The sequence below is a fragment of the Stegodyphus dumicola genome, chromosome 5, assembly GCF_044657685.1.
Source record: "Stegodyphus dumicola isolate Sdum_Otavi_A_Nest chromosome 5, ASM4465768v1".
Lineage (NCBI taxonomy): Eukaryota > Metazoa > Arthropoda > Arachnida > Araneae > Eresidae > Stegodyphus > Stegodyphus dumicola.
The window spans coordinates 223185212-223209751 of record NC_140772.1 but is presented as its reverse complement, the minus strand read 5'-3'; the positions used below and the strand labels follow the sequence as shown (position 1 = coordinate 223209751).

Below are 24540 nucleotides of genomic sequence, written 5' to 3'. Positions count from 1 at the left end.
GAAGTAGATTTAATTCCATCCAATATGTTTAAATGAAATGCAAGAAAAAATGCATATAATTTAATATTCCGTACGAGGAAGTCGTGGTGTACACATCAGATTTTTTGCATTAAAGGAAATAATGATAAAAAAACCTATAAAAATGCAAAATTATTATTTTAAATATAAAGAGTGGTGTCAGTTATTATTGGTCCATAAATTTTGTGTCCTGATAGAATAGAAATTTTTGCTACTTTGTTTACAAAAAATACTGATTGCAAGTCTCATGCACAACAAATTGGCTGAAAAAACAATGTAGCTGTGTCTTGCATTGTTGTCCGTATTTTTTCTGTTATGTTTGTGCCTTTCTGTCCTTCATGACAAACACAGTTTGCATGGAATTAGTGAGTGATCTTTCATCAAAAGCCTTTTTTTAGCATGCTTAAAGAGATTTGTTTCTCATAGAGGAAAGCATCTGGAAATCCACAATGACAGTGGTTCAAACTCTTATGTTGCAAGTAAGGAACTTGCTAAAGGCATTGCAGTGCTTCAGAAGGAAACTTAGAATAGTTGTTCAACCCACCTTTAATCCCCATTTTGATAGTATTTGCAAAGCCAGGGCAAAATCCCTGAAATTCAATCTAAAACATATAATAGGCAATGCAGATTTTACATAATATTAATAAAGCACATGGCATAAAAGCCTGCATAAGTTTTAGACTGCTTTATGCTTTGTCAAACAATCCTAGCGATGTATCTGATTTTATTTATAGACATATTATTGTAGGGAAGGCACTGACTTCAGTTCTTGAACAAAATGAGATAGCATCAATAAACTGGACAGATGGGGAACTGTACAAGGAATGTTACAATATTTTTTTAAGAGATGGTCCTCTAAATAAATGCTACAACTCAAGCCCAAGTGTTATAAGACTATAAAAATTTTAGAAACAAGAGGTGTTGTATTAAGCATGAAAATTTACTCGCTGTTCGGTAGAGATTGGATCATATCCTGAGGACATGCCCGGGTAAAGATAGTAAAGTGTTTGTAGTTTGTATTCATACTGAAAATAGAATACTGTGTTTGTTCATATATCCCCCCCTCCCCAGCTTTTTAGTGCCATGTTCTGAAAGTTTAAAAAAAAAAAAAAAAAAAATGTATTCACATACTTTTCCCCTTCCTCAATGCATTTAGATAAGAAGCTCCCTTAAATTTTTAAATGAATTCATCCTCATAGTGATTGTTTTCATCTTCTGATAAAGACAAACATTTGCAAAATGCCTGTAAAAGTCTTCCAAAATTTTTCCCATCTAACTGTTGAACTTTATGCCAGCGTAGTACAAAAACCGACCAACCACAGTGAAGTAAGCATGAACTGACATTCAGTCTACAATCTTCTTGAGTCAGCTGCACATTTACTATCTCTAATTATTTATGAATGATGTGGGCCTAAGACTTAGCAGAGACAAAAAAGGAATGGGCGAGATTCAAGTTACAGTGAAGTTAACATGAACATATTGTACCAGATAGTGTAACGTTAATATTACTGTGTATTTGTTGCATAAACGATGTGGTATTTTTATTATTCTATAGTAATAATTTAATTTTGATATTAAGATTCTCAGATTGACAGCACACATGAAATGTTTTAAGAATGTCTCTTCTAAAGAAGAGGTTTAGAATTCTTTGGAATGTATATTGCATTATTTAAGCCAATGGTAAATATAATCTCCTTTAGAGTAAATATGTATGTAGCACAATTTATTCTATTGTGGACTGCAAATAAGCTTTGAAAATTTAAATTGTAAATTGACAGGTAGTCAATTTTGTGAAACTCACTGTAACATTGTGCTGATCTGAATGTGATCTTTTGGAATCAGATAAGTATAATAATCTCTCTTGAATTTTAATTGAAGTAACTGTAAAACAGTGAATGAATTATTAAGGAAATGTAGATCTATTACAGCATCATTTAATAGAAATTTGAATGTTTTAGTTGCAGAATTAAACAAAGAGTGCTGAAGTCATAGAAAGCAGATGAGCTGCATTGAAAATCAGTTTCCACATCTTTTTTAATAATAATAATAAGGAGATCTGGAGTGAAATTAATAAAGATAATGAATATGCAGATATTGAAAGACACGAAGAAAAAAAGATTTTGCTGAAAGTGAAAACGCAGATTTTTTTAGTAACCAAGTTATGCCAATTAATTTTTTTTTTTTTTTTTTTTTTTTTTTTTTTTTTTTTTTTTATTATCTATAGTCATCTTAATAAAAAGAAAACTTAGAGACAATTTGGGGAAAAGACTGGCTGATATTTTGCAAATCATTATGAAAGAATTTGTGAAGACAAATTAATGGAAAAAGAAGAAGAATTTCGTTACTTATTTCAAGTAATGATAAAATGTACCGGATCTTGGGAGATTGTATAGAGTTTTTCCACCACCTTAGAAAATTATGAAAAGGTCATTAAATGTCTGAAGACTATGTTTGGAGAAGAAGAACTATTAATAGAATTTCACAAAATCAGATTTAAAAATTTTTTAATCTTCTTCCTGAAGAGATAGGGGGAAAAAAAGATTAAATTTCTTTGGCAAATGATTTATATTCAGGCAAAAAGGGTCTCAAAGGATCTATTCTAACAGCCATGCTAGGCCCTCCTACCATTTCGATTGCAAAAACTCTTAACTGAACAAACAGGCTGTAGAAGGGAGGTCAGTTGCATTAAGCTCCAGAGATGTGTTGCTGATCATCTGTTTTTGAAAGTGTTCTGATTTCTGGGACACTATTCCAAACAAAAGTTCCCCATCATTCGTCTCACTTTATCCAACACAAAGTGGTTGTCAAGTCAGTCCAATAGAGTGCTCTATTTGGCATATTCAAATCAGAAATCAGAAATGACCACACTTTCCAAGCATTTTCTCACTAAGCAGGATGCTGATTCCAAATGAGGGATGGTTACATTCTTTAAAGACACAACTCTAGGTGTGCATGCACAAATTTTAAGTAAACCTGATTATAGATCTTCATTCTTAAAAAATAAATAAATAAATAAAATAAAAATAAAAAATTACAGGTAGCGTTAGCGTGCTTGCTAGCATGCTGAAAGCAAAGACTAATGTCTTCATTAATCAATCTATGAATATTAAACAATCTAGGCATTTTGACCTCAGATATCAGCTCCAGTTGTTTTATCCATTTCATGGATTTCTTTTCTAAATGTTCAGGCAATTTTTAATCCCAATTTTGTTGTAATTTCCAACACTTTTGCAGCATTAACTTTGAGAATAGAATAATGAGGGAAATGGAACCCACCGAGACCAACAACTTATGTGTGAAAGAAATGTATATTCATTTACTCTCAGTAATCTCCTCTTTCTTTCCTGACTCAATTTTACAGGGAAGTGTGTGGAAAATTGTGGCACCCTATTACATTCTTTTCCCTTTTAACAGAAGCCTTTTCCTTAAATTAAATTTCCAATTTAAACTTAAAATGCAAATATCTCTTTTAGAGTTCAAAATTATTTCAGTTTCACAATTTGATTGCCATCCTCTAAGATTAAACTTTGACAATGACTATAGTATTCTTGGTTGTAGCTCAAATCAATTTAATTTTTCAGTTTTAAAACTAGTCTAGAAATTATCAACATAGAAGGATTCTTTCAAATTTTTGGCTATATCTTAAATTGATTCACAGTACAATTTAAATGATAATTTAGCATAGCAGCTAACAGAGATGGGCTACATTTAAGCCCCAAAACCATGCGGCAAAGTCTGTAAATATTTGCATGTCTTTCTTCCTTATACCTATCTGCAAGAAAGTTTTCTCAATGTCTGAAATTACTGCAACAGGATATTTCTGAAAACAGTTTAACAATGTTGAAATTATTTCAGTCAGGCTCTTTCTCCAGACAGTCATTTAAGGAATGTTCTTCTTTGCCATACGTTGAAGCATCAAAAACTCGCCTTACTCATATACACTGGTTATCATAAATTAAGGAAAAATCACGATTACTGAAAAAGTTACATGTAGAATTTAATGAAACGTACCCACAATATACAACACATAGTAAGGTATCAAATAACATAAAAATAAATTATCATACAAATATGGTAGTATAAAAATTAGCACATGTATAAAATGAACAAATCGGAGGTGTCAGTTAGCTATAGGAAATGTACCTTCAATATGGAATATGATCACCTCTAGAAGCAATACAGCACATACAGAGATGTGTGATGCTTTCAATTATGCTGTCTATCATTTCCATAGGAAGCAGGAGCCATTGCTCTTGCAAAGCAGTTGCAAGCGCTACAAGGGTCTGAGGGGGCGGATTGAGAGCAGCTAGACGTCTCCCTAAAGCATCTGAAACGTGCTCGATAGGATTCAAGTCCGGGGATCGAGCTGGCCACTCCATGCGCATAATTGTTTCCTGTTGAAGATATTCATCTACGATGCGAGCCCTGTGTGGTCTTGCGTTGTTGTCCTGTAACAGGAAAGCATCAAAGCTCAAGGGATACGCAAATATACACCGATGGCTCTAAGCAGGAAGACTGAGTAGGCAGCACCTTTGCACACTATGACAAAGGAAAAATCATCCATGTATGGAAAGGATGCCTTGACTTAAACAACAGTGTGCTCCAGGCGGAGGTGCAGGCAATTATAATGGCGGTAGATTACATTTTCAATAATAATATAGAACGGGCGAAAATTTTCACAGACAGTATGTCAACACTTCTAGCACTAGATAATCACAACCACACCTCGCCCTTGATCATCAAATTACAACAACTTTTACAGTGCAACCCTCAGAAACATATCTCCTTAACATGGATCAAGGCACATGCAGAAAATGAGGGGAAGGAAGCAGCTGATAGCCTGGCCAAGCAAGCAGCCACTGATCCAGAAGCTGCAAAAATCACAATCCCAGCCCCTCCTTCCTACCTCAAAGGGCTATTATGGGGTCAAGGCCTAAATCTTTGGCAGGAAGACTCGACGCACTGCACAACTGAAAGACATACATACAGCTAACCTCCCGAAAGTCAGCACTGAACGCAACATTGCAATAGCTCCTCTTATGGCTTATATTATGGGACACGGCCCATTCCCAACCTACTTCAATAGACATGGCATAACAACCACGGACATATGCGCCTGCAGAGCAGAAGGCTACCCAGACCACTATGTTTTTGAATGCCATCGGACAGCAGGAAATCACCTCCCTCTTCCCATCAACAATAGAGAAGCTTATCACCGCTTCCTTATAAAGCACAAACCGGCAGTAAATACAATCTGCAAAGTTGTTAACAAGCTCAAGAGAATGGGCCAAGATTTGTGCTCTCCTCGTTAACCAAAACTCTCAAGTCATGATACACTAACTCAACATGCAGTTCCACATTCTCAGACACATAAGTCTACTCCTAAAACTTACATAAGTCCCTATTACAGATACTTATCAAATAATGTACAGTCAAATGTATTTAACATTTCCTCTTCTGTATCTGGCCATGTAAATGCTCTTGTAAACATCCTAAAACGTTCTTGAGGCCTCAGGGAGTTGTTCCTGGTTAGTGGAAGGCACGGGACACATGCCGGTTTACCTCTGTTAGACATCAGGCGTCCCCGTCCTCCGTTACCAACCAACCAACAGGAAAGCATTCCTATTTGATCAAACCATGCAGAAAACATCAAGGATGTCATCTCTGTAAACTTGAGCATTCACGGCTCCCCTTGGAACGACATGGAGGTCTGTGCGTCCAGCCAAAGAGCCTCTTTCGTATGCATCTCTTTCACGGATGTTTGATGGATGATAGCGGATTCCAGATTCTCTCCATATCAAATAACGCTTACTATCGCTTTCTTGACTAAACCTGGACTCATCCGTAAAGAGAACAGCCCTCCATTGATCAGGTGTCCAGTGGATATGTTGTCGTGCCCATGGCAAATGGTCCTTCCTATGGTGTGACATGAAAGGCACGCAAATGGCTGGTCGCCTCACATACAGACCACCTTCGTGAAGCGTTCTACGCACAGTTGACGTTGACACCAACCTTCCAGTGGCTGCAGCAAGGGAGGATCTAAGAAGAATCGGAGTAGCGGTTCTATTCCTGTGGGCACATAATGTCAAATATCGGTCATCATAGCAGTTGGTCGTCCTTGGCTGAACCTCCTAGATACCGAATCTGTGGTTTGAAATTGCCTCCAAAGTCTATGAACCACAGAAGGACTCACATTGAGCCATCTGGCCACCTCTGTTTGACTTTGTCCTGCCTCTAGTCTCCCAATGGCTCTGCATCGTAGTTCTGCAGGCAACTGATGCTTGGAGGTCATTGTAACAAATTGGCTATCTCAGATTTCTGATATCACTATTACAGTGAAATATGTGAGCTTGCTGTCAAACATGGATTTTATGCACCTCGCAGATGACGTATTCCGAGTGCAGTGCCACTAATTTGCATATTGCAGTTTTACTCAGCTAATCGTACTTGGCAACATATTCAAATTTTACACGGTTAGTTTTATTTTTGAGGGAATTATTGCTACTATTGTGATTTTTCCTTAATTTATGATAACCAGTGTAGTTACAGTGAATTATTTAAACACTTACCTATAAGACAAGTAGTGCTCTCTATTTACTTTTCTTTCTTCCTTTACATAATTTTTATTACGTAAAAGGTATAATTCAGTCATTCAACCAAGTATCAAATACTTCCCTGCATATTTCAATTTGATTTGAATCTTATAATTTACTTTGTATATTAGTTAGGCCTTTTTCTGCCAAATTTTACTAGATAATCAAGGACCAAAGTAATGCGACTTCATATTTCCCATCTGAATCCAACCTTAAATTTTCCTTAAAATGCTGCATGGTCTCCTCATGAATTTCAGTTTTTTTTTTTTTTTTAGGCTCAACTGAGTCATTTATACCAACAACATCTAACTTCTAAAAGTTTTCTGTTGATCTTTCATTTAGAAATAAAGAAACACTTGCAAGAGAATCATTCACATTTGAAGTTTCCTTCCATAAAATTTTATCCATTATAACTTGTCCTGAAGGCATCTGCTTTTGCCCAGACTTCTTTGTAAACATATAATATTTTCAGTGAATAATTTTCCTGCAATATCAGAACCTATCAACAATTTAATGTCTTTTTCATTTTCGGGAGTATTGCTTTCTATGTCAGGCACTTGAATATTTAATTTATAAAGTTCGTTTAAGCAAGGACCTTTAGGTGTTTTTTTAACATCACAATAAATGACAAAATTCATTCAAACAATGGACATACATAGATATTTGTTTTCAAGGCTAGTCAAATGAACCATATACTTAGAATGCAATTTGTCTTTTGTTTCTTCTCTTCCAAGTAAATTATGAACTAACTTCCCTTCACTGATACTTTTATAACTCCTTTCACAGCCCATATCAATAATCCCTCTTACTATCCTTTCTCTGGTGTTATTTTTATTAATGGATTAATGTTTGCAGTGACATGCCTGAGCTCTCATATCTGCTAGCCGAAACACTGACCTCATTTTTTTTTTTTTTTTTTTTTTTTTTTTTTTTTTTTTTTTGCATCCGCTAAGACGATTTGTGAAGGAACTTTTTGACATATCTATGCTAAATGACTTTCTGGCAGATTAAACACTTAATTTTCAACTTACAGTTACAGGAAATGTGATTCCTCATGCACTCTTCTTAAATATTAAATCTTTTTTATCCTGATATACAAGCATACTAGCATTAAAATATTTTTCTTTTAAATGCCAGGTACCACAAAATAAACACGAATTCTCAAACTTTTTAACAGGCATCTTTTCTTCTGATTTATCTCCTCTATACGAATCATTGCAAATAAGAATAATAGATTTACGATTAACACGATTTTTAGATTTTCTAAATTTATCAATAGAGAAATATGTTAATTTAATTCTTTCTTCAGACATAACTTCTTTTTTCATGAACAAAAGAATAGATTCAAAATCCCTCATCCATTGCTGTGATGAATATTCCCGTTCTCTCTCCCTAATGTATAAAATGTCAGGGGGCAAGGCTTGATTCTGCCAGCAGAAAAATATCACTAAATTATTTATATTTTGTAGCATAAAGAGATTCTTGTGCGTGCAGCTTGGTTTCCAAACTATCATATAAAGATGAAAGGCTAAAGTCTTTCTTCTTTGCACTATTGTTATTTATAAGATTAAATAAACCGCATTATAGATTTATATAAGAATTTTATCATGCCCAAAGTGACTCTTTAAAGGTTCAACAATTTTTGGATAATTCTCTTTATTTGGGGGAAAACTTTGCACTATTTGTCGTGTTTTCGATTTCGGAACAGTGGCCTGAATCAAATAGACAAATTTCAAATGATCATCAAGAATTGGATGGTCATATATCTTACTAAAAGTGTTCCAGAAATACAGTCATTCCATTGGATCACCACTGAATTCAATCAGGTTAATTTTTAGAAGCTTCAAACTTGTGGGCATTGTTCTTAATAGTTCTGGCTCTTCATTCAACAACTCTTTGTTCATTTATAGATGAATGCATTAGCTAATTTTTCTCATTTTCAGTGACTTGCTTCACTTTTGTCCTGGCTGCTATAAATTTCTTTAGGCCTTGTATGAATGAATTTCATTTGTGCATTCTTGTAAGTCTTTAGATTTTGACAGAAGATCTAATATTTTTTCATCCAATTGTTATAATCAATCTCCTTTATATTTCAGAATCTCCAATGACGAGTTCACTGTTTCACTGTTTAATTCAGATTTGTTTGAATGTTCATATAATCTGTTATGACAGGGTTTGTACGGTCCTTAAAAGTCCTTAGATTTTTTGGAATCGATTTTCGGTCCTTAAAAGTCCTTAATTTTGGCCAAAATCAGCAGAAGCTCCTTAATTTTAATCTGAAATTTCTGTGTGCTTTTACGACTGTCATTTTGAGTGTAAATTAGCATTTTGAGGAATATTTTTGGCGATTCACTGCCGTATATATGGTTATCTTTTGAATGGGTTCATGAGTTATAATTTGTTTCTATTTCTAATATAAAAGATTTGATACTCGATTTTCTAAGCAAGAAATGAAACATAAGCATTTCGAAATTCATTTTTTCTAGTAAGAGCTCTTAAACAACTTTTCAACATTTTGGTGATTTTTAAGATTAGTTTTAATTACGAGATCTGAGAATTTTTCGACAATTTTTTTTAAAACATCGTAACATTGATAAATTTCATTAAAATAAAGGTAATATATTGAAATTATATTTAAAAAATGAAGCTCGGTGGCACAGTGGCTAGTGCATTGCGCAGCAGCACCACAGGTCCAGGATTTGATCCCCAGGCTGGGCAAGGGTGACTCAGCCTTTAATCCTTTGAGTGGGTCGATAAAATGAGTACCAAGTTTGCTTGAGGACTAAACACTAGGGGTCTTGCGAAAAACTGACCACTTGTCCAGGACATATGCTCATGCACTCCGGGGAGCACGGTCAAGAAAGCAGATATAGGGGCACTGCAGGCCTTGGGCTGTTACACCACTGAGTTTTAGTTTATATTTAAAAAATAACATAAAAATAAAACATTTTTATTTTTCGCTGTCATATTATAAAGTTTCATTTTGGCAACTTATTATACAATATTTTAAATCTGAAAAATAAACAAGGTATAGTGCTATAAAGCACAGTTTACGAAACAGCTCTTAGCAAAAGCAAAATTAGCTATGTAATTAATCAAAAATGTCTTGTTTTAATTTTTTTCATAGTAAGAGTTTTTCCAATGTAATTGTCTCAGAATATTCAAAATTCTCAAAATGTGTATCAGTTCTCTCTATAAAATTAATTTTATACTTTTCCCCTCCTATTTTTTTCCAAAATATTTCTGGCTTTTTGCTATTACAGAAATGGTAGGGATAATTTTTCTTTAAGATTTTAGACATTGCAGCTTGGAACGTTTAGAAGGATTTGAAAGCAAGATTTATAGACCCACAATTCTAGAAGATTCGAGAAATATGTGACAAAATGAAAAATGTCTCCATGGTATGAACACGTAATGGATGTATTTTATAGAAAATTTGCAATGAATTTCTTAATTTTTGGAGAACATCTGGAAGAGCAATGAAAACATAATATTTGAATGTTTTACTTCTGATACTAGAATCTTAACATGTTTATCTTCTCTTTATTTTCTGTACTTTTCACTAGACAGAAGCATGGAAAATATCAAAAATGCTTCTGATCTTATCACATGGGCAGGCATTACAGAAAGGGATCTTTTTATTAATAAAGAAATTGAAAACTTACAATTTAAAAGATTCATCTAATATTTCTTAATGCATCATACACATAAGCATTTTCTCACCTGATGCAATCTCTGTGGATCCTAAAATCTGCTGCCTAGTGCCTTTCTAAATTCTGCTTCCAATGCCTGCTCTAAATTCTAAAAGTTTTGCCGTTTCTAGATTTTGTTGTTCGGTGTGTTACTAAATTCCAGAAATTATGCCACATCATCTCTGTAACCAGCCTTTACTATGTATATTTCGTATTGCTTCTAAATGTTCATGTTACTAAAGAAATAAAATTAGCTGCTTTTTCTGTACATTCTAAATGCATTTAGTGTTGTTTAGAATAACAGAAATTCTTAATTAAATCCAAAAATTCTAAAATGTGGAAAGGAAACGTGTTGAAGAAAGAAACTGAATACATAAAGGAAATTATTCTTCAAAGATATTGCAGTTATTATTATGTAAATTACCCAATTGTGTATTTCAACCTTTACTATAATTTCCCATTTCTATTTCCTCATATGATAGAGTTATTGAGCCAAATTAAATTTAAATTAAATTGTATAATCTTTGACCGTTAGTCCACATTATTAGTTTGAATTTGACTGTTCTTGTTTAATTATGTCACTGTGAGCTGTAATTGATTTTCTTAGCATCAGAACATACCTTTATGTTCTAAATTCTTTTTTAAATAAGAGGCTTATTTAAACCTTTGTTTGATATTGTAGTTAATTTCAGACATAGCGATAATATGCTTCATGTCTGTTGGGGGTTTTGGAATATTTAACTTCTACCAGATCAATTAAACCCTCATAGGTACATTGTGGAGAGGTTGACAAGTTAGGAGATAAAGCACGCAAAAACTAGTGAGAGCATTGGTTTGCATATTGAGACAAATCTCTAATTGTTCGAAAAGATGCTTACTAGAGAAGGAAATCGATTTAAATTAGCCAAAATGTCTGGGAAGGCTTCAAATAAAAATGACGGATAAATATTTTGTTCACTGTTGTTGTTATAAAACATAATGCATCTCTTGAGACTTAAAATAATACAAAACAACTTATCACCTCTGGTGCTTTAATGGCTTATTGGAACCTTAAAGTATATTAACTGGGTTACAACCCCTGGAACTGTACACAAAGCTAGAACACTAACTGCATCAAACAGAGCCTGACTAACTTTCAACACTTGCCAACCTTGCCTCCATCAAGCCTTTCAGGTCTGTTCTAATCAGCAGGTCTTTCTCTAGACAAGCAGCAGCAGTGACAACATTCAGTCTTTTGTTATGAATCATGCTGATTATGATCTTACATCTCATTTTAACCTATGCAGTTTGACATAAAATCTACCTGTTTATTTACTAAACCTCTAGACTGACCAAGCATGTGACAAAAATGAGACATAAAAAAAAAAAAAATAATAATAATAAAAAAAAAAAAAAAAATCAATGTAAAGCTAACTGTTAGTAAAATGTAAATGTCACTTATCTTCTTTCAAATATGACCAACTATTATAAGTGTAAAATATTTAATTCTACTTGATAAATTGCATAAAGTTTATTTTATTCTCAAACTTATTAACAATTATGTTAATTAATTTATGTTTAGTAATAATGCTTACTACTTAGGAATCTATTTTATTTTTAGGATGGTATTACAAAAGTGAAATTCAGGCATAGATAATATCTTCAATCTTGAGTTCAATTTATTCAGTTCCCATTTGCTCATAGGTCCTTATTTTTTTTCATTAATGATCCTTAAAGGTACTTAATTTCCATGTGCAGAAATGTTTACAAACCCTGTATAAGCTTTTGTGATGGCTGCATGCAATGGAATTCTTTTTTACTTTCAGGGCTTGCATTCCTTTTTACTGAACAACCAAAATGTTCTTTACCCTTCTGATGTGTTTTATCTTATGAATGCCATGATTTAATGTGGTAATTACAATCATGATATGTTCAAAAACAGATTTAGATCCTTGCATATACCCTGTGCATCATGTTGGAAAATAAAGAATATTATTTTTCACGATAATATACTTTTATGTGCATATGCCAGGGGTGGCCAAAGTGCAGTTCCTGAGCCTGATACGGCTCTCGCAGGCAATTTGTGCAGCTCATGCATATTAAATATATGTATGAAATATGGTAAACTAAAACTATTCAGTGTGCAAAAAGAAGTAATTAATTAGTTTAGACTCTTTTTTACAAAGTTATCAGGGATTTCTTTCTATTTAAAACCTCATCCACTACTTCTATAATGATGCAAATATGAACTTGTGGCTTTTAGAAAAATCTAGATGCAGCTCTCAAACATTCCTGAATTCAAACGTGCGGCTCTTACTGACATGAAGTTTGGCCAACCCTGGCATATGCATTGACAAGATGGAATTGCAAAAGGTGCTTGGCAAGTATCTGCCATCTGTTGAACAAATTAGAAACGTATTTCAGCAGTGAACAGTAAAACTGCTGACTTCTGAAAACTCACAGCAAGACTCAATGAAAGGGGAAATTTCATATTGAACATCAAAGAGTAAATCTAATTCATAAATCGTCAAATTATGAAAAGCTTTCAACCTGTCTCCTTCAGATGGTCATCTTACTTCCATAGTTAAAGATAAGATGTACACCTATACCTCGATTTTAATGGAAGATATGTTTCGCACAAGACCATGTAAATCGAAATCTTGGATTTTGCTATGTAAAGCCATGTAAAACGAAAAACACACTATATGTACATAATTTATTTATTTATTTACATAAAACAAAAGTAAGACATCTTAAAATAAATATTATACTTCGTTCATAAAATAACAAATATATGTAGGTAATAGAAGTACATATTTAATTTATTTTACATTAGGAAAATATAAGATCATTCAAATAAATTATTATAAGTTTAATCACTGTCATCACTTTCTTGAACTATTAGTCTTTTCTTCTTGATTGGTATGATGTCACGTTCATCACTTGATCTTGATAAGATTTTTCTTCAATGGTTGACGAATTGGATAATATCTCAGAACGACAAGACTTTGTAGTGGAATGCATAATTAACAGTTGCCAAGGTTTCTTTCCTAAATCTTTGTAAACCTCCTCGTATTGATTTAAACGCTTACTAAGCTCCTGTTGGAATTGGAGAACTTATTAAACTTTCCTGTCATATTATAAAAAATAATTACCTAATTTTCCTCCCAATTCAAGTCCTACGCTGACGACTCTTGCTGTGAACGCAACTAGTTCAGATCGCCCTTCGTCAGAATCATTGTCTTCATCATGTTTATTTGTTTCATGAATCATGATAAGTAACTCATCCTCATTTAGTTCTTCATCAGCCATTATTTCTTTAATATCTGCCTGAGCTAAAGTAGTCTCCTCTTATAGTTTGGGCTAATTTAGTTATCTGAGAATATTCATGCTCTAATGGTAATTTATCATTCTAATCTTTAGCAGCATCTGGCCATATTGCTTTCCAGCATGCGTTGAGCATTTGATTGTTTAATCTGAGTATATGACAGTCTAACATGCTTAACAGAATCTAAGATTGTAAATTTCATCCATAAGAGTAACAGATTCATCATTTTCCATTTGATCTAAAATATACCTGAAAATTTGTTTGAAATACAATGCCTTAAAAGTCAAAATTATTCCTTGATCTAACAGCTGTAATAAGGAAGTTGTATTTGTGAAGACAGCTTCTACATTTTCATGTTGTAAATCTTGAGGATGATCAGGTGCATCATCAATTAATAGAAGAGCCTTAAGAGGCAATCCCTTTTTACTTAAATAGTTTTTGACAACTGGGGCAAACATGTTATGAAACCATTCATTAAAAGCTATAGCAGACTCATATTTTCTTATTAGCCATCCATAAACAGAAAGGTTATTTATGTTTACTCCTTTAAATGAGCGTGGCATTTTTGATTTTTTTAATAACTAATGGTTCCATTATATAATCGCCTGAAGCGTTGCAACAGAAAAGAATTGTTATACGACTTTTCGTTACCTTATTACCATAAGGTGATTTGCAGGCTTTAGCTAAATAGGTTCTTTCAGGCATTTTTTTTTTTTTTTTTTTAACAACTTAGACTTATCAGCATTGAAGATCTGATCAGAAGTGTAGGAGTTGGCGGCAAATATTTCAGCAAATCTTGCTGGATATTGTTGTACTGCATCCGGATTAGCAGATGCAGTCTCTCCTTTCAATTTTAGATTATGTAAAGAATGTTTTTGTTTAAATATCTCAAACTAACCATAACTTGCGGAAAATGATACCTTTTTATCATCTGACAAAGTCGACGGTAACTGATTCTTAAGTGCTTTATAAATCTTTAAACCCTTATTTGTAATAGCATTAGTATCAATTTGAATCCGTTTTTGATTTTGGCCTTCTATCCATATCACTAATGCCTTTTCCATATTGTCCATTGTATCATCTCTTACATATGAAATTGTGCTCTTACTGCTGCAAGTTCCAGCTGCTACTGCTACACTTTTTCTAATTGTCCTTATTGTAGCTTCATTCATGGAGTAAAATTTATCAACATCTGTTACTCTTTCTCTATTACGTAGACGATCTAGTATTTTAATTTTTGTTTCTAAAAAAATAACTTTCCTTTTTATTTATTTATTTATTTATTTATTTATTTTTATTTATTTATTTTTTTTTTTTTCAAATCTTTGGCATTATAAAACCTTAAACTTACGTAAATTATAAAAATGCCACAAAAAATATAAATGTTGAAAATGTACCAGTAAACATTCAAATATGTAGATAAAAATGATGTAAGCTTTGCTGCTAAAATACTGATACTGCACTAGTTCATATGAACCAAATAGCTTTACTGTTGTGAAATACATATACATACTATATAGGGAATTCCCCATGTCTTTTATAATAGTTGACTAATTGAGAAAGCAATTACTTGAAGTTCAAACAACAGTAATCAATTACTGTTGTTTGAACTTCTAATAATTGTTATTCAGCATGTTACTCTTATTTAATTGAGAAACCAATAGTAATTTTTTTGTTGTTGTTTCCTGATTAGTAATATTTTATATGTTATTTAGATTTTGTTTTAACTGTTTTCAGGATGTTTCTGAATGCTTGTGGTCCTACAGTGTTTTAACTCATGTAAGTACCTTTTTATTTTTTAAGTTTGAAATATGTCATTTTTAAATGCAACTAATTTGAAAATTCCAATCATTTCTTTCCAGAAATAATTTGTTTATGGAATCATTTTTATGTATTCTGTTGTCATTTGTAACTTTTAGGAAACTTTTATGGTTTTTATGAAGTTGGGAATAAGTGAAAAGAAGGCAGAGTGTAGTGTCAGAACTGAAACCCCATTTATTTATTTATGAAAAAAGGATTTTTTTTTCTTAATTTTCCTCATAGTTCTGTAAATCATTAATAATGCTATAAATATAGATTAAAAATAAGTATAATCTGTCATTTTCTCTCTCTTTAGATAGGAAAGTGTTTATATGATATTTTGGTGCGCAACATCGCTTTTAATGCAAATGCTGTGCGTCACAAACATCCAAGCAAGTAAGAATGCAAACATTTTTCAAATATTTCATATTATTTTTGACTAGTTAAGAATTTCAACTTTTTGGGTGAAATATGTTATCCATTTTATATTCTTAAATTTCCAAATCACTAACTTTAAGCTAAATTTGCAGATTTGATTCACTTTTCTGTTATAGCTTTTTCAATCTATTGAATATGTTGAATTTAGTTAGGCTAGCAATATTTATCTTGAATATTGAACAGAATAAGAAAAGTTTTAGCATATAAATTTTAAAAAATATATTTGGTAAATTAATTCAGGGAAGTTTAATTTGAGAAAAGAAATTTTGAAGTAAGAATTTGTATTTATATAAATGTAATGCAAAGATTAATCTGTAGCATGTAGTGGTTCTTTAATATGCTTATCATATTTTAGGTTTATGAGTCAAGCATTTTATACAGTTTATGAAACAAAGGATATTAAACTCTACAAACAAATAAGGGTAAGAGTTTTATTTGCTGTTTTTGTTATAAAGAATCATTCATATTTGTTGAAAGTAATTTCATAAGCTTCAACAGGTTATTCATTTTAGAAGGTTTCAAAGTCTAAAAAAATTAACTGTGTGAAGAATTCTATATTTTTTATCTAGAATTCATGTGTAAAATTATATTGTTTAAATGAAACAGAGCAAATTAGGACTATCTGCCTCAGTTCCATCTAATTTTATAATAATGGGAAAATTATATAGGAATTCCAGACAAAGAATTCCAAAACTCTGAAGGGCTCTGAGGTCTCACATAATCGTAACTTGATAACTTGACTTTATAAAGCTGCTTTTTGTCTAGAATTTTCTGGTACAGAATAATCTAAAATTATTTTGAATTTTTTAATATAATATGTCTTACAGATTTTTTTAAATTGCATTAAATGTAAAAAAAATTATTAATAACAGTAATTTTGCTCAGTAACAATATATATTGCATATTTTTATAACTAATTCTATTTAATTTCTTTTTCTGTTATTCTGTAATTAATAAAGCAAAATATATAATCTATGGTATTCAATTAAATTTTAAATATATTTCTGAATAGTTTACACACTACAGTTTTTCCCCCTAAAACTTTTTGCTGTGTAAATATTGATGAATATATTTCCAAATTGCTTTTATATGATATTTTTTTTAGTACAACTGTATTATCTGATGTAATACAGTTTTTATGTAAAATGTACAATTTGATATTATCAGATATTCTTCTAGTTATATCTATGCATTTGAATTGCTCTTTTGGTTTACACAATTAAAATATTTTTCATTTATTTTCTTTCTTTCTAGGCTCATCCTTTACTTTGTAAACTATACAGAGATGCTAAACTTGATTATTTAGAATTCAATGTCAATGTAGTACCAATGTTATCTCCTCCACGGCCTTGGGTTAAATATGATTTTGGGGGCCTTCTTGTAACTAAAGGTAAGTTCATTCTGAGGTCTTTCATTGTATTTAAATCATTTTTTACTTTCATTTGTACTTGGTAGAAATTATTTCTTGACTTTTAGGTATTCTGTATAATGTTGTTTTATTTCAATGATTTATTCTCTCCTTTCAGGTTCTATATGTTTATTTTTGATTTTTTTCATTTGCTGCTTAATTAGCTCTCTTATGGATTGGAAATTCAGAGCAACTTAAAGAAGTTTAAATTAAATGATACCTTTGCCTGCTATGTATATTAAAAAATGTAATGCATAATTTACTTTAAAAATGCATAAAGCTGCAACAATATAAGGTAATTAATAAAGATTAAAATTTGGGTTAAACTAAAACAAAATATTTAATAATGAGAGAAACCTATTTTATTAGATACTTTTAGTTTATAAAAACAAACTTAAATCAACAAATCTTTAATTCAGAAAATAAAATGATTTGGAAAATGTTGAAATCATGATGATAAAGCATGATAGAAGAATAAACTTGCATGTGTGGCTGAATTAAATGATTAAATATTTTCCTTTTTCTCCCTTTCTTCTTCTTTTTAGTCCAAAGGGGCTTTGTCCCTGAAGGACTATTGTTTTCGTTTTGAGATTTTGAATTGTTCACTATAAATGTCCATTTCACTTTTCAAACTCTTGCCACCAAATGTTAGAGTCCTGCATTATATTTGAAGAAATTAAGTAATGAAAAATCTGCATAAATGTATGTATATTTCTCACATTGTGATAAAACAACGGTACATGGAGCCATCGAATTTTGAATGACGTAATCCCATTGCGAATATGAGCATGTGAAAGCCCAAATTTGAAATTTTGAATTTGTTTTATTATCGATTTCATATTTTGTAAAACTTTAGCGAATTTTTTATTAATAAACTCAAGGATTTCAAAGCAAACAATGTACAGAAAAAACATTTTTATCTTGTTTTTATCTCTTTGTATCCGAAATTCTAAAGATATGCTCATTTTAAAACTATTTCGCGATATTGCTGTTGAACTGAATTTTATGGTTAAGGTGCAAAGAATGTGATATTTAAAAAATAAATGTAACACACAAAATGTTAAAAAAAAAAAAAAAAAAAAAAAAAAAAAAAAAAAAAAAAACCTTTTAACATAATTTAAATTTGAAACCCTTCTTTTTTTGGGGGGAGTTAGCCAAACATTTTCATTAGTCAACATAAAAAAAAAAACTAACACAACAACACTTGTTTTCAAAGAATTAAATTAGTGTCATTACATTTTTAAAATAAAATTTTGAAGACAGTGGGCAAACATATTTAAGAGACTGTTGCAAAATAAAGTTTATATATATATATTTAAATCTTACATAAATTTTCAGTTATGAGCTAATTGAAACATAAATAAATAAAAATATAACATTCAAAACTTCCAATTAGAATAAAAAAAAATTTAAAAAAAAATAAACACCTTCCACATGAAAAAAAAAATAATAATAATAATTTCCCAATCTTAATGCCCTTCCAGAATTTCATAAAATATCAAAGTCAGATTTATTACCATTGGTTTTAAAAATTAGAGAAATAACATAGACATTATCTTAGAAAAATTATCAAAACAGTTTAAAATTATTACATTAAGATATTAGCAGTTACGTTTACAAAAACCTATTCACCTGTCTTCTATTAAACGAAATTAACGATAATCTTATCAAACTTTATGTATTATTTCCAAGTATTAATCATTTAAAACATTTCTACATATTAGTGGCACTTCCATGGGCATTCTTTATTCAACTTTCATTTGCAACGCTTTTTTTTTTTTTTTTCCTGCAAGAGTTCAATTTTATAAAAAATTGTCATCAAGTTGAAAAACTTAATCTTACTTTTAGATACATAGATGGCCTTATCACTTTCAGTAGTTCTGGCTAATTGAAGTAGCTAATATTTATCTCAAATATTTAAAACTTCATAAAACAATTTTCAATAATAATGAAATTAAAACCTTAAAATTGTAATCTTGGCCTTAAAATTCTCAACTGTAAAGAAATTTAACTTTTTGATAAAAGAAAGACTTTTTAACTTTCCTGCCATAATACTCATACATTTCAATATTTCTAAAAAAGTATTTCTAAACATCGTTATAAACCAGATTCTGAGAATTAAAAGTATTTACACTACAGCTGAAGTAAAATTACACTTATTGATAACCAAATTCCACTTAAGTTTATTAATTTACTTCTCCACATACTGCATATTAGATCATTTAAGTTTTTTTATTACTTATGCTAAGATTTACTTAAACCAAGTTTAGAAGTATTTACTGGATGCTTAACAATTTTAAATATTTTTTGTAAATTTATTAACAGTCCTTCTATCTCTGTTAATAGCAAATGGACATTTCTGTTCCAGTCCTCTTATATACCACATAGGTGGAGACGTTTTTAGTGTTAGCTTGTTTTTCCTTCTCACAACTTTTTTTTCTTATCCACATATTACTCCTTTTTACTACATGCAAAAATTAAACTTTTTCAAACACAGTATACTTTTTTAATTTGCATAAATAAAAAATTAAAAATTTTTTTTTATTTCTTCCCGCAATTTATCCACTAATTTTTAAAAGATGATTTTATTAATTTTTAAGGTTTTAAAATTCAGTTTTTGAAAAATTTAACTTTTATTGTCTACTAGCAGCTTCACTGCCAGCCTTCATCTGGCTTTTAAATGTCCGGGAAAAATGGCTGAAGGGAACACCAAACGTTAAATTTAAAAACTGCGTAGAATTTTACTCTGCAGAACAACTTATAAAAAACAATAAAAAACAATAAAAAAAGTTATGTATAACAAAATTACAATGAAATAAGCAATATCCCTTAATACAAATATTAATTATCCTAATAAATAAATTAGCCAACTTCTCTTTGCAAAATCTTAAGAACTGAAATGGGATAAAGGAGGTTAAGAACTTTGTTTCCTAAAAAATCACTCAAAACTTTTCAATATCTTAAAACAGTGAAATGAGCAATAAATAACATAAAAGAATACAAAAAACAAAAAATTCTGAAAAGCAAAGTATAATTAATGATATTTTATCTTATATTTTCAAGATAAAAAAATTACAATCAAATAAGCTATATCCCTTTATACAAATATTAATTATCCTAATAAAAAAAATTAACCAACTTTCCATTGAAGAAAAAAAATCATGCGAAACTTTTCAATATCTTACAAATAGTGAAATAAGCAAAAAAATAACATGAAAGAAACTCAAAAAACAAAAAATTCAGCCCAGAATTTTACTCTGCACAACAACTTTATGAAAAAAAAAGTATTATATATATAAAAAAATGACAATGAAATATGCCAATCTTTTAACAGTGACATAAGAAATACAATAAAAAATTGTTGCCAAACCCATATTTCTAAAAGAATGAAACTATTCAAAATGATGCGATTTCATCAAAAATCTATCAACAACTATAAGAAAGGAAAATTGTTGCCAAAATCACATTTTTAAAGATGTCAGAAGTGTACTTGGAAGCTTCATTTAAAAATTTTTTAAAAAATACAAAATATTATCATTTTTCCAAAATTCTTTTTGTAAAAGCAGTCGCAAGGATGAAAGTTAACGTCTCCAAAAACCAAAGAAAAATAAACTGTGCATTTTTAAGAATAAACTCTTTTAGAAAAAATCCCGTTAAAAAGGTGTTAAGCTCACGTTGTTAAATAAATTCGTATTTAATCAATTTATTGAAATGCGAAATTGTTTTTAAGTTCGTAAAATAACTAAGTGCCTACGTTTCATGACGATGTGAAAATGGAGTGTGTAGGGTAAAATCTCGCATTCCTATAGCCCGTAATGTCTCAAAATGATGCGATTTTGTCACAAAACATAAAATAAAAAAAATTTGAATTCGAATTTCTAAAAAAATCGCTTTGAGGTGCACTGGCTCTTGTCTAGAGCTTACGCGCAGCACGAATGAAAGACACACACACACTGACACATAGACAGACTCTTTCTTTTATTATATGTAGAGATCATAAAATTTAATTAAAAGAAATTGATTCCTATTCAGTTTACAGTCTCCAACAATTTCGTTACCATGTTTGCAAGCTACCTCTTAACATCTGAAATCTGTTATTGCTTTTAATTATTTTTATTTCAGCCCATTACCCTTTATCACACAATTGCTTTCATGTTTTATTTTCTTTTTAATTTCCATTCAGATTTATTTATTTGAATTCATTGATTCAGTTTTATTTTAAATTTTCTCAATTTTAGGCATATTGCCTTTCTAAATTTATATTTTGTTATTCCTTTCTCCATTTTAGACTAAAAGCCTTTAGTTTTATATATATTCATTTTTCCTCAATTCAGGAACTTTAATGGCTTAATTATTAATATTTTTAAACTTTTAGTAAATTTGTTTTTAATTCAATTCTCTTTATAATTTTTATTTTTACAGTTACTTATTTTAGGGTAGCCTTGGAGCAAATTATATCTTTAATGATTAATTAAATTAAAATATTTTTAAAAAAATAGTTTTTTACTTTATTGCACTTTTTAGAGTGCTTTAATTTTTATTTTAATTAAATTAATTGCTACTTTATTTTGAATTGTGACAAGAATTTGCAATCATCCACATATAATTCAGAAATATAACTGTTGAAAATTCTTCATCTGCTCCTTCAAAAAGACCAAGAAGTTGTGAACAATTTTTGTATATTTTTATGTTTTTATTATTTTGTCATGTTATATTAATATATTGAATTATTTTTGTTTTCATTTTGGATGTGTATATTTCCTGTTAGAATGCTGATCCAGCTTTATGTTGTAATTTCTGAATTAATTATTACTTTCTCTTGATTATATATGTAAAATATATTGTTGCTCAGATAAAAAAATAATTTAAATGGAAATATATGAACTAAACTGAAAAGAAATTCAGCATCAAAATCATGAATAATTTTAAGTGCCTAAGTATACAGGGTGTCCCAAAACGACCGCATAAACTCTGCACAGCTAGATTCCTCATTGGGAGTACATAAAAACTGCCCAAAGAAGCGTTCCTGTACGATCCATAATTTACGAGAAAAATATGAAAAACAAAGTATGACGTCACTGGCCGGTGCAAGAAAAAACACTTTATTGAACATATCAATATCAGTACATGCACAATTTAAAGCAGATGTTCAAAGTGTCCAGCGTGCATTACGAGGCAGGCTTGAGCACGCTGTTGAATGGCCGTCATCACACGTTGCAGCATCTCGGGGTCCACTGAAGTACAAGCAGCTAAGTCCATTGGTGTTGTCACTACATCTCAATACACCAATTCCTTGAGATGGCCCCATAGGAAAAAATCCAATGGTGTAATATCTCACAAATGTGGCAGCCATAGAACTGGACCCCCACGTCCGATCCAGCGGCCGGGGTATTCCATATCCAGCCAATCACTTACAGGAGCACAGAAATGTGCCAGAACCCCATCATGCTGGAACCAAAGTCCCTGTATTGCCGCTAATGGTATGTCATCGAGGAACTTGGTTAAGGCCTCATTGAGAAACAATAAGTACGACTGTCCCGAGAGCCATTCAGGCAACAGATATTGTCTAAGCAGGTGATCCCTGAGTATGCCGGCCCACATGTTAAGAGACCAACGTTCCTGATGTTTCTGCGGCCGGATTGCATGTGGATTGACCTGGGACTACATATGGCTGTTGTGATGGTTGAATACCCCATCATGAGTGAAACAGGATTCATCAGTCCACAGGATATGTACAATGAAACCATTATCTGTGCTTTGTTGCTGCAACAGCCATTCACAGAAGGCTACACGTTTTTGAAAGTCATCTGGTTTCAGACCTTGCACGATTATGTACTGAAATGGATGTAGCCTCTCAGACCGTACAAGCATGTGCACAGTACTTTTACTCGAAGTCATCTCAAGGTCTAATGGGCATGGGCTTACCTCAGGCATTTCTCCTATTCGCTGCAGTATTGCATCCGCCTGTGCTACTATCAGACTGCTCCATGGTCTTCTAGTATCGTGAAAATTGGCTGTTCGCAAGATGCTTCCCGTATTTCGTAGTCTGTCGTCCAGCCTACGGATGGCGTTGACATTGGGAGGATGGCAAGACGGATATCGACGGATATACTCCCTAGCAGTTCATAAGGCATTTCCATTTTATCGGCCGTACATCAAGTACATGTCACAGTAGTCACGAACGGAATACATGGCCACCATACGAAGACTACCGGTAGCTGCAAGATGCAGCCTTTTAAATACCAGTTCAACGGGAGCTTAACGTCATTCCACGGTGTGCACTCATGCATGACACAATATGCGTGACAAATGTTTTAAACATTATCCTCTGGAAAGATATGCCAATATTGTTGTTTATATGTCCAATAAAGTGTTTTTTTCTTGCACTGAGTGACGTCATACTTTGTTTTTCGTATTTTTCTCGTAAACTATGGATCGTACAGGAATGCATCTTTGGGCAGTTTTTATGTATTCCCAACGAGAAATCTAGCTGTGCAGAGTTTATGTGGTCTTTTTGGGTCACCTTGTATTTGTGCGGACATAAATTATTATTATGCGTAGGAAACAAATTTTGCACAAAGTTTTAAAAGTTGAATTTAGTGAGTGTTTTATAATATTTGTATAATTCTGGCTGTATTTTTTATAATGAACTTTTATTGAATAAAATAAATTTTCTGCAAATTTTGTTTTCAAAAATAATAGCAAATGTTTTAGTGGAACTTCTGGTTTTTCAATGTTGATTTCTGTATATTTCTTTACTTGCTACTTCAAAGCAGTGGAGTTTTTTCCCTTAATTAAAACCATAGTGAAACAATTTTTCAGTAAATTAATTGTAATTTTTATACTGGTTCTTGTTTGAGTATTTTATTTACTATGAAATTTCCATTTAATTGAAGAACAAAATGTTAGTACTTTTCCGTTTCGCCGGCACAAATCTCGCCAAGCAGACTTTGTTGGCGACAGCGTACAGTTTACACATAAAAAATGTTAACAAATGTTAGTTCTAAAAATTTTATATTTTGAAGGCATAAACATTTTAATATGGTTTAAAATTTTGTAAAAAGCCAATAAATAAAGACAATAAATTTGTGAAAGGACATTAATTTAAGAATTTACTATGCTTTCATGGTTCAACAGCCTGATTTGCCAGTTCATATGATGTGACCCCAAGTGATCTTATCTCACGTAAACTACGCTACAAAAATCTAATTCTCTCAGTAATTATCCACGTTAACTTCAAGTTAAATCTTAAATTAAATCTTAGAAATACAAGTTTAAATGCAA

The 24540-nt window shown here is 31.3% G+C and overlaps 1 protein-coding gene across 3 annotated transcripts in view; it reads left to right on the top strand.

Moving 5' to 3' along the window:
• Nucleotides 1-24540, top strand: part of PolrMT (mitochondrial RNA polymerase) — a 149612-nt gene that overhangs the window by 63189 nt on the left and 61883 nt on the right. For all 3 annotated transcript variants that reach the window (XM_035372499.2, XM_035372500.2, XM_035372501.2), the window contains 4 exons: nucleotides 15348-15389; nucleotides 15727-15806; nucleotides 16204-16270; nucleotides 17103-17238. In XM_035372499.2, the coding sequence (XP_035228390.1) occupies nucleotides 15348-15389; nucleotides 15727-15806; nucleotides 16204-16270; nucleotides 17103-17238 (325 nt within the window). The remainder of the gene's footprint in view (nucleotides 1-15347; nucleotides 15390-15726; nucleotides 15807-16203; nucleotides 16271-17102; nucleotides 17239-24540) is intronic.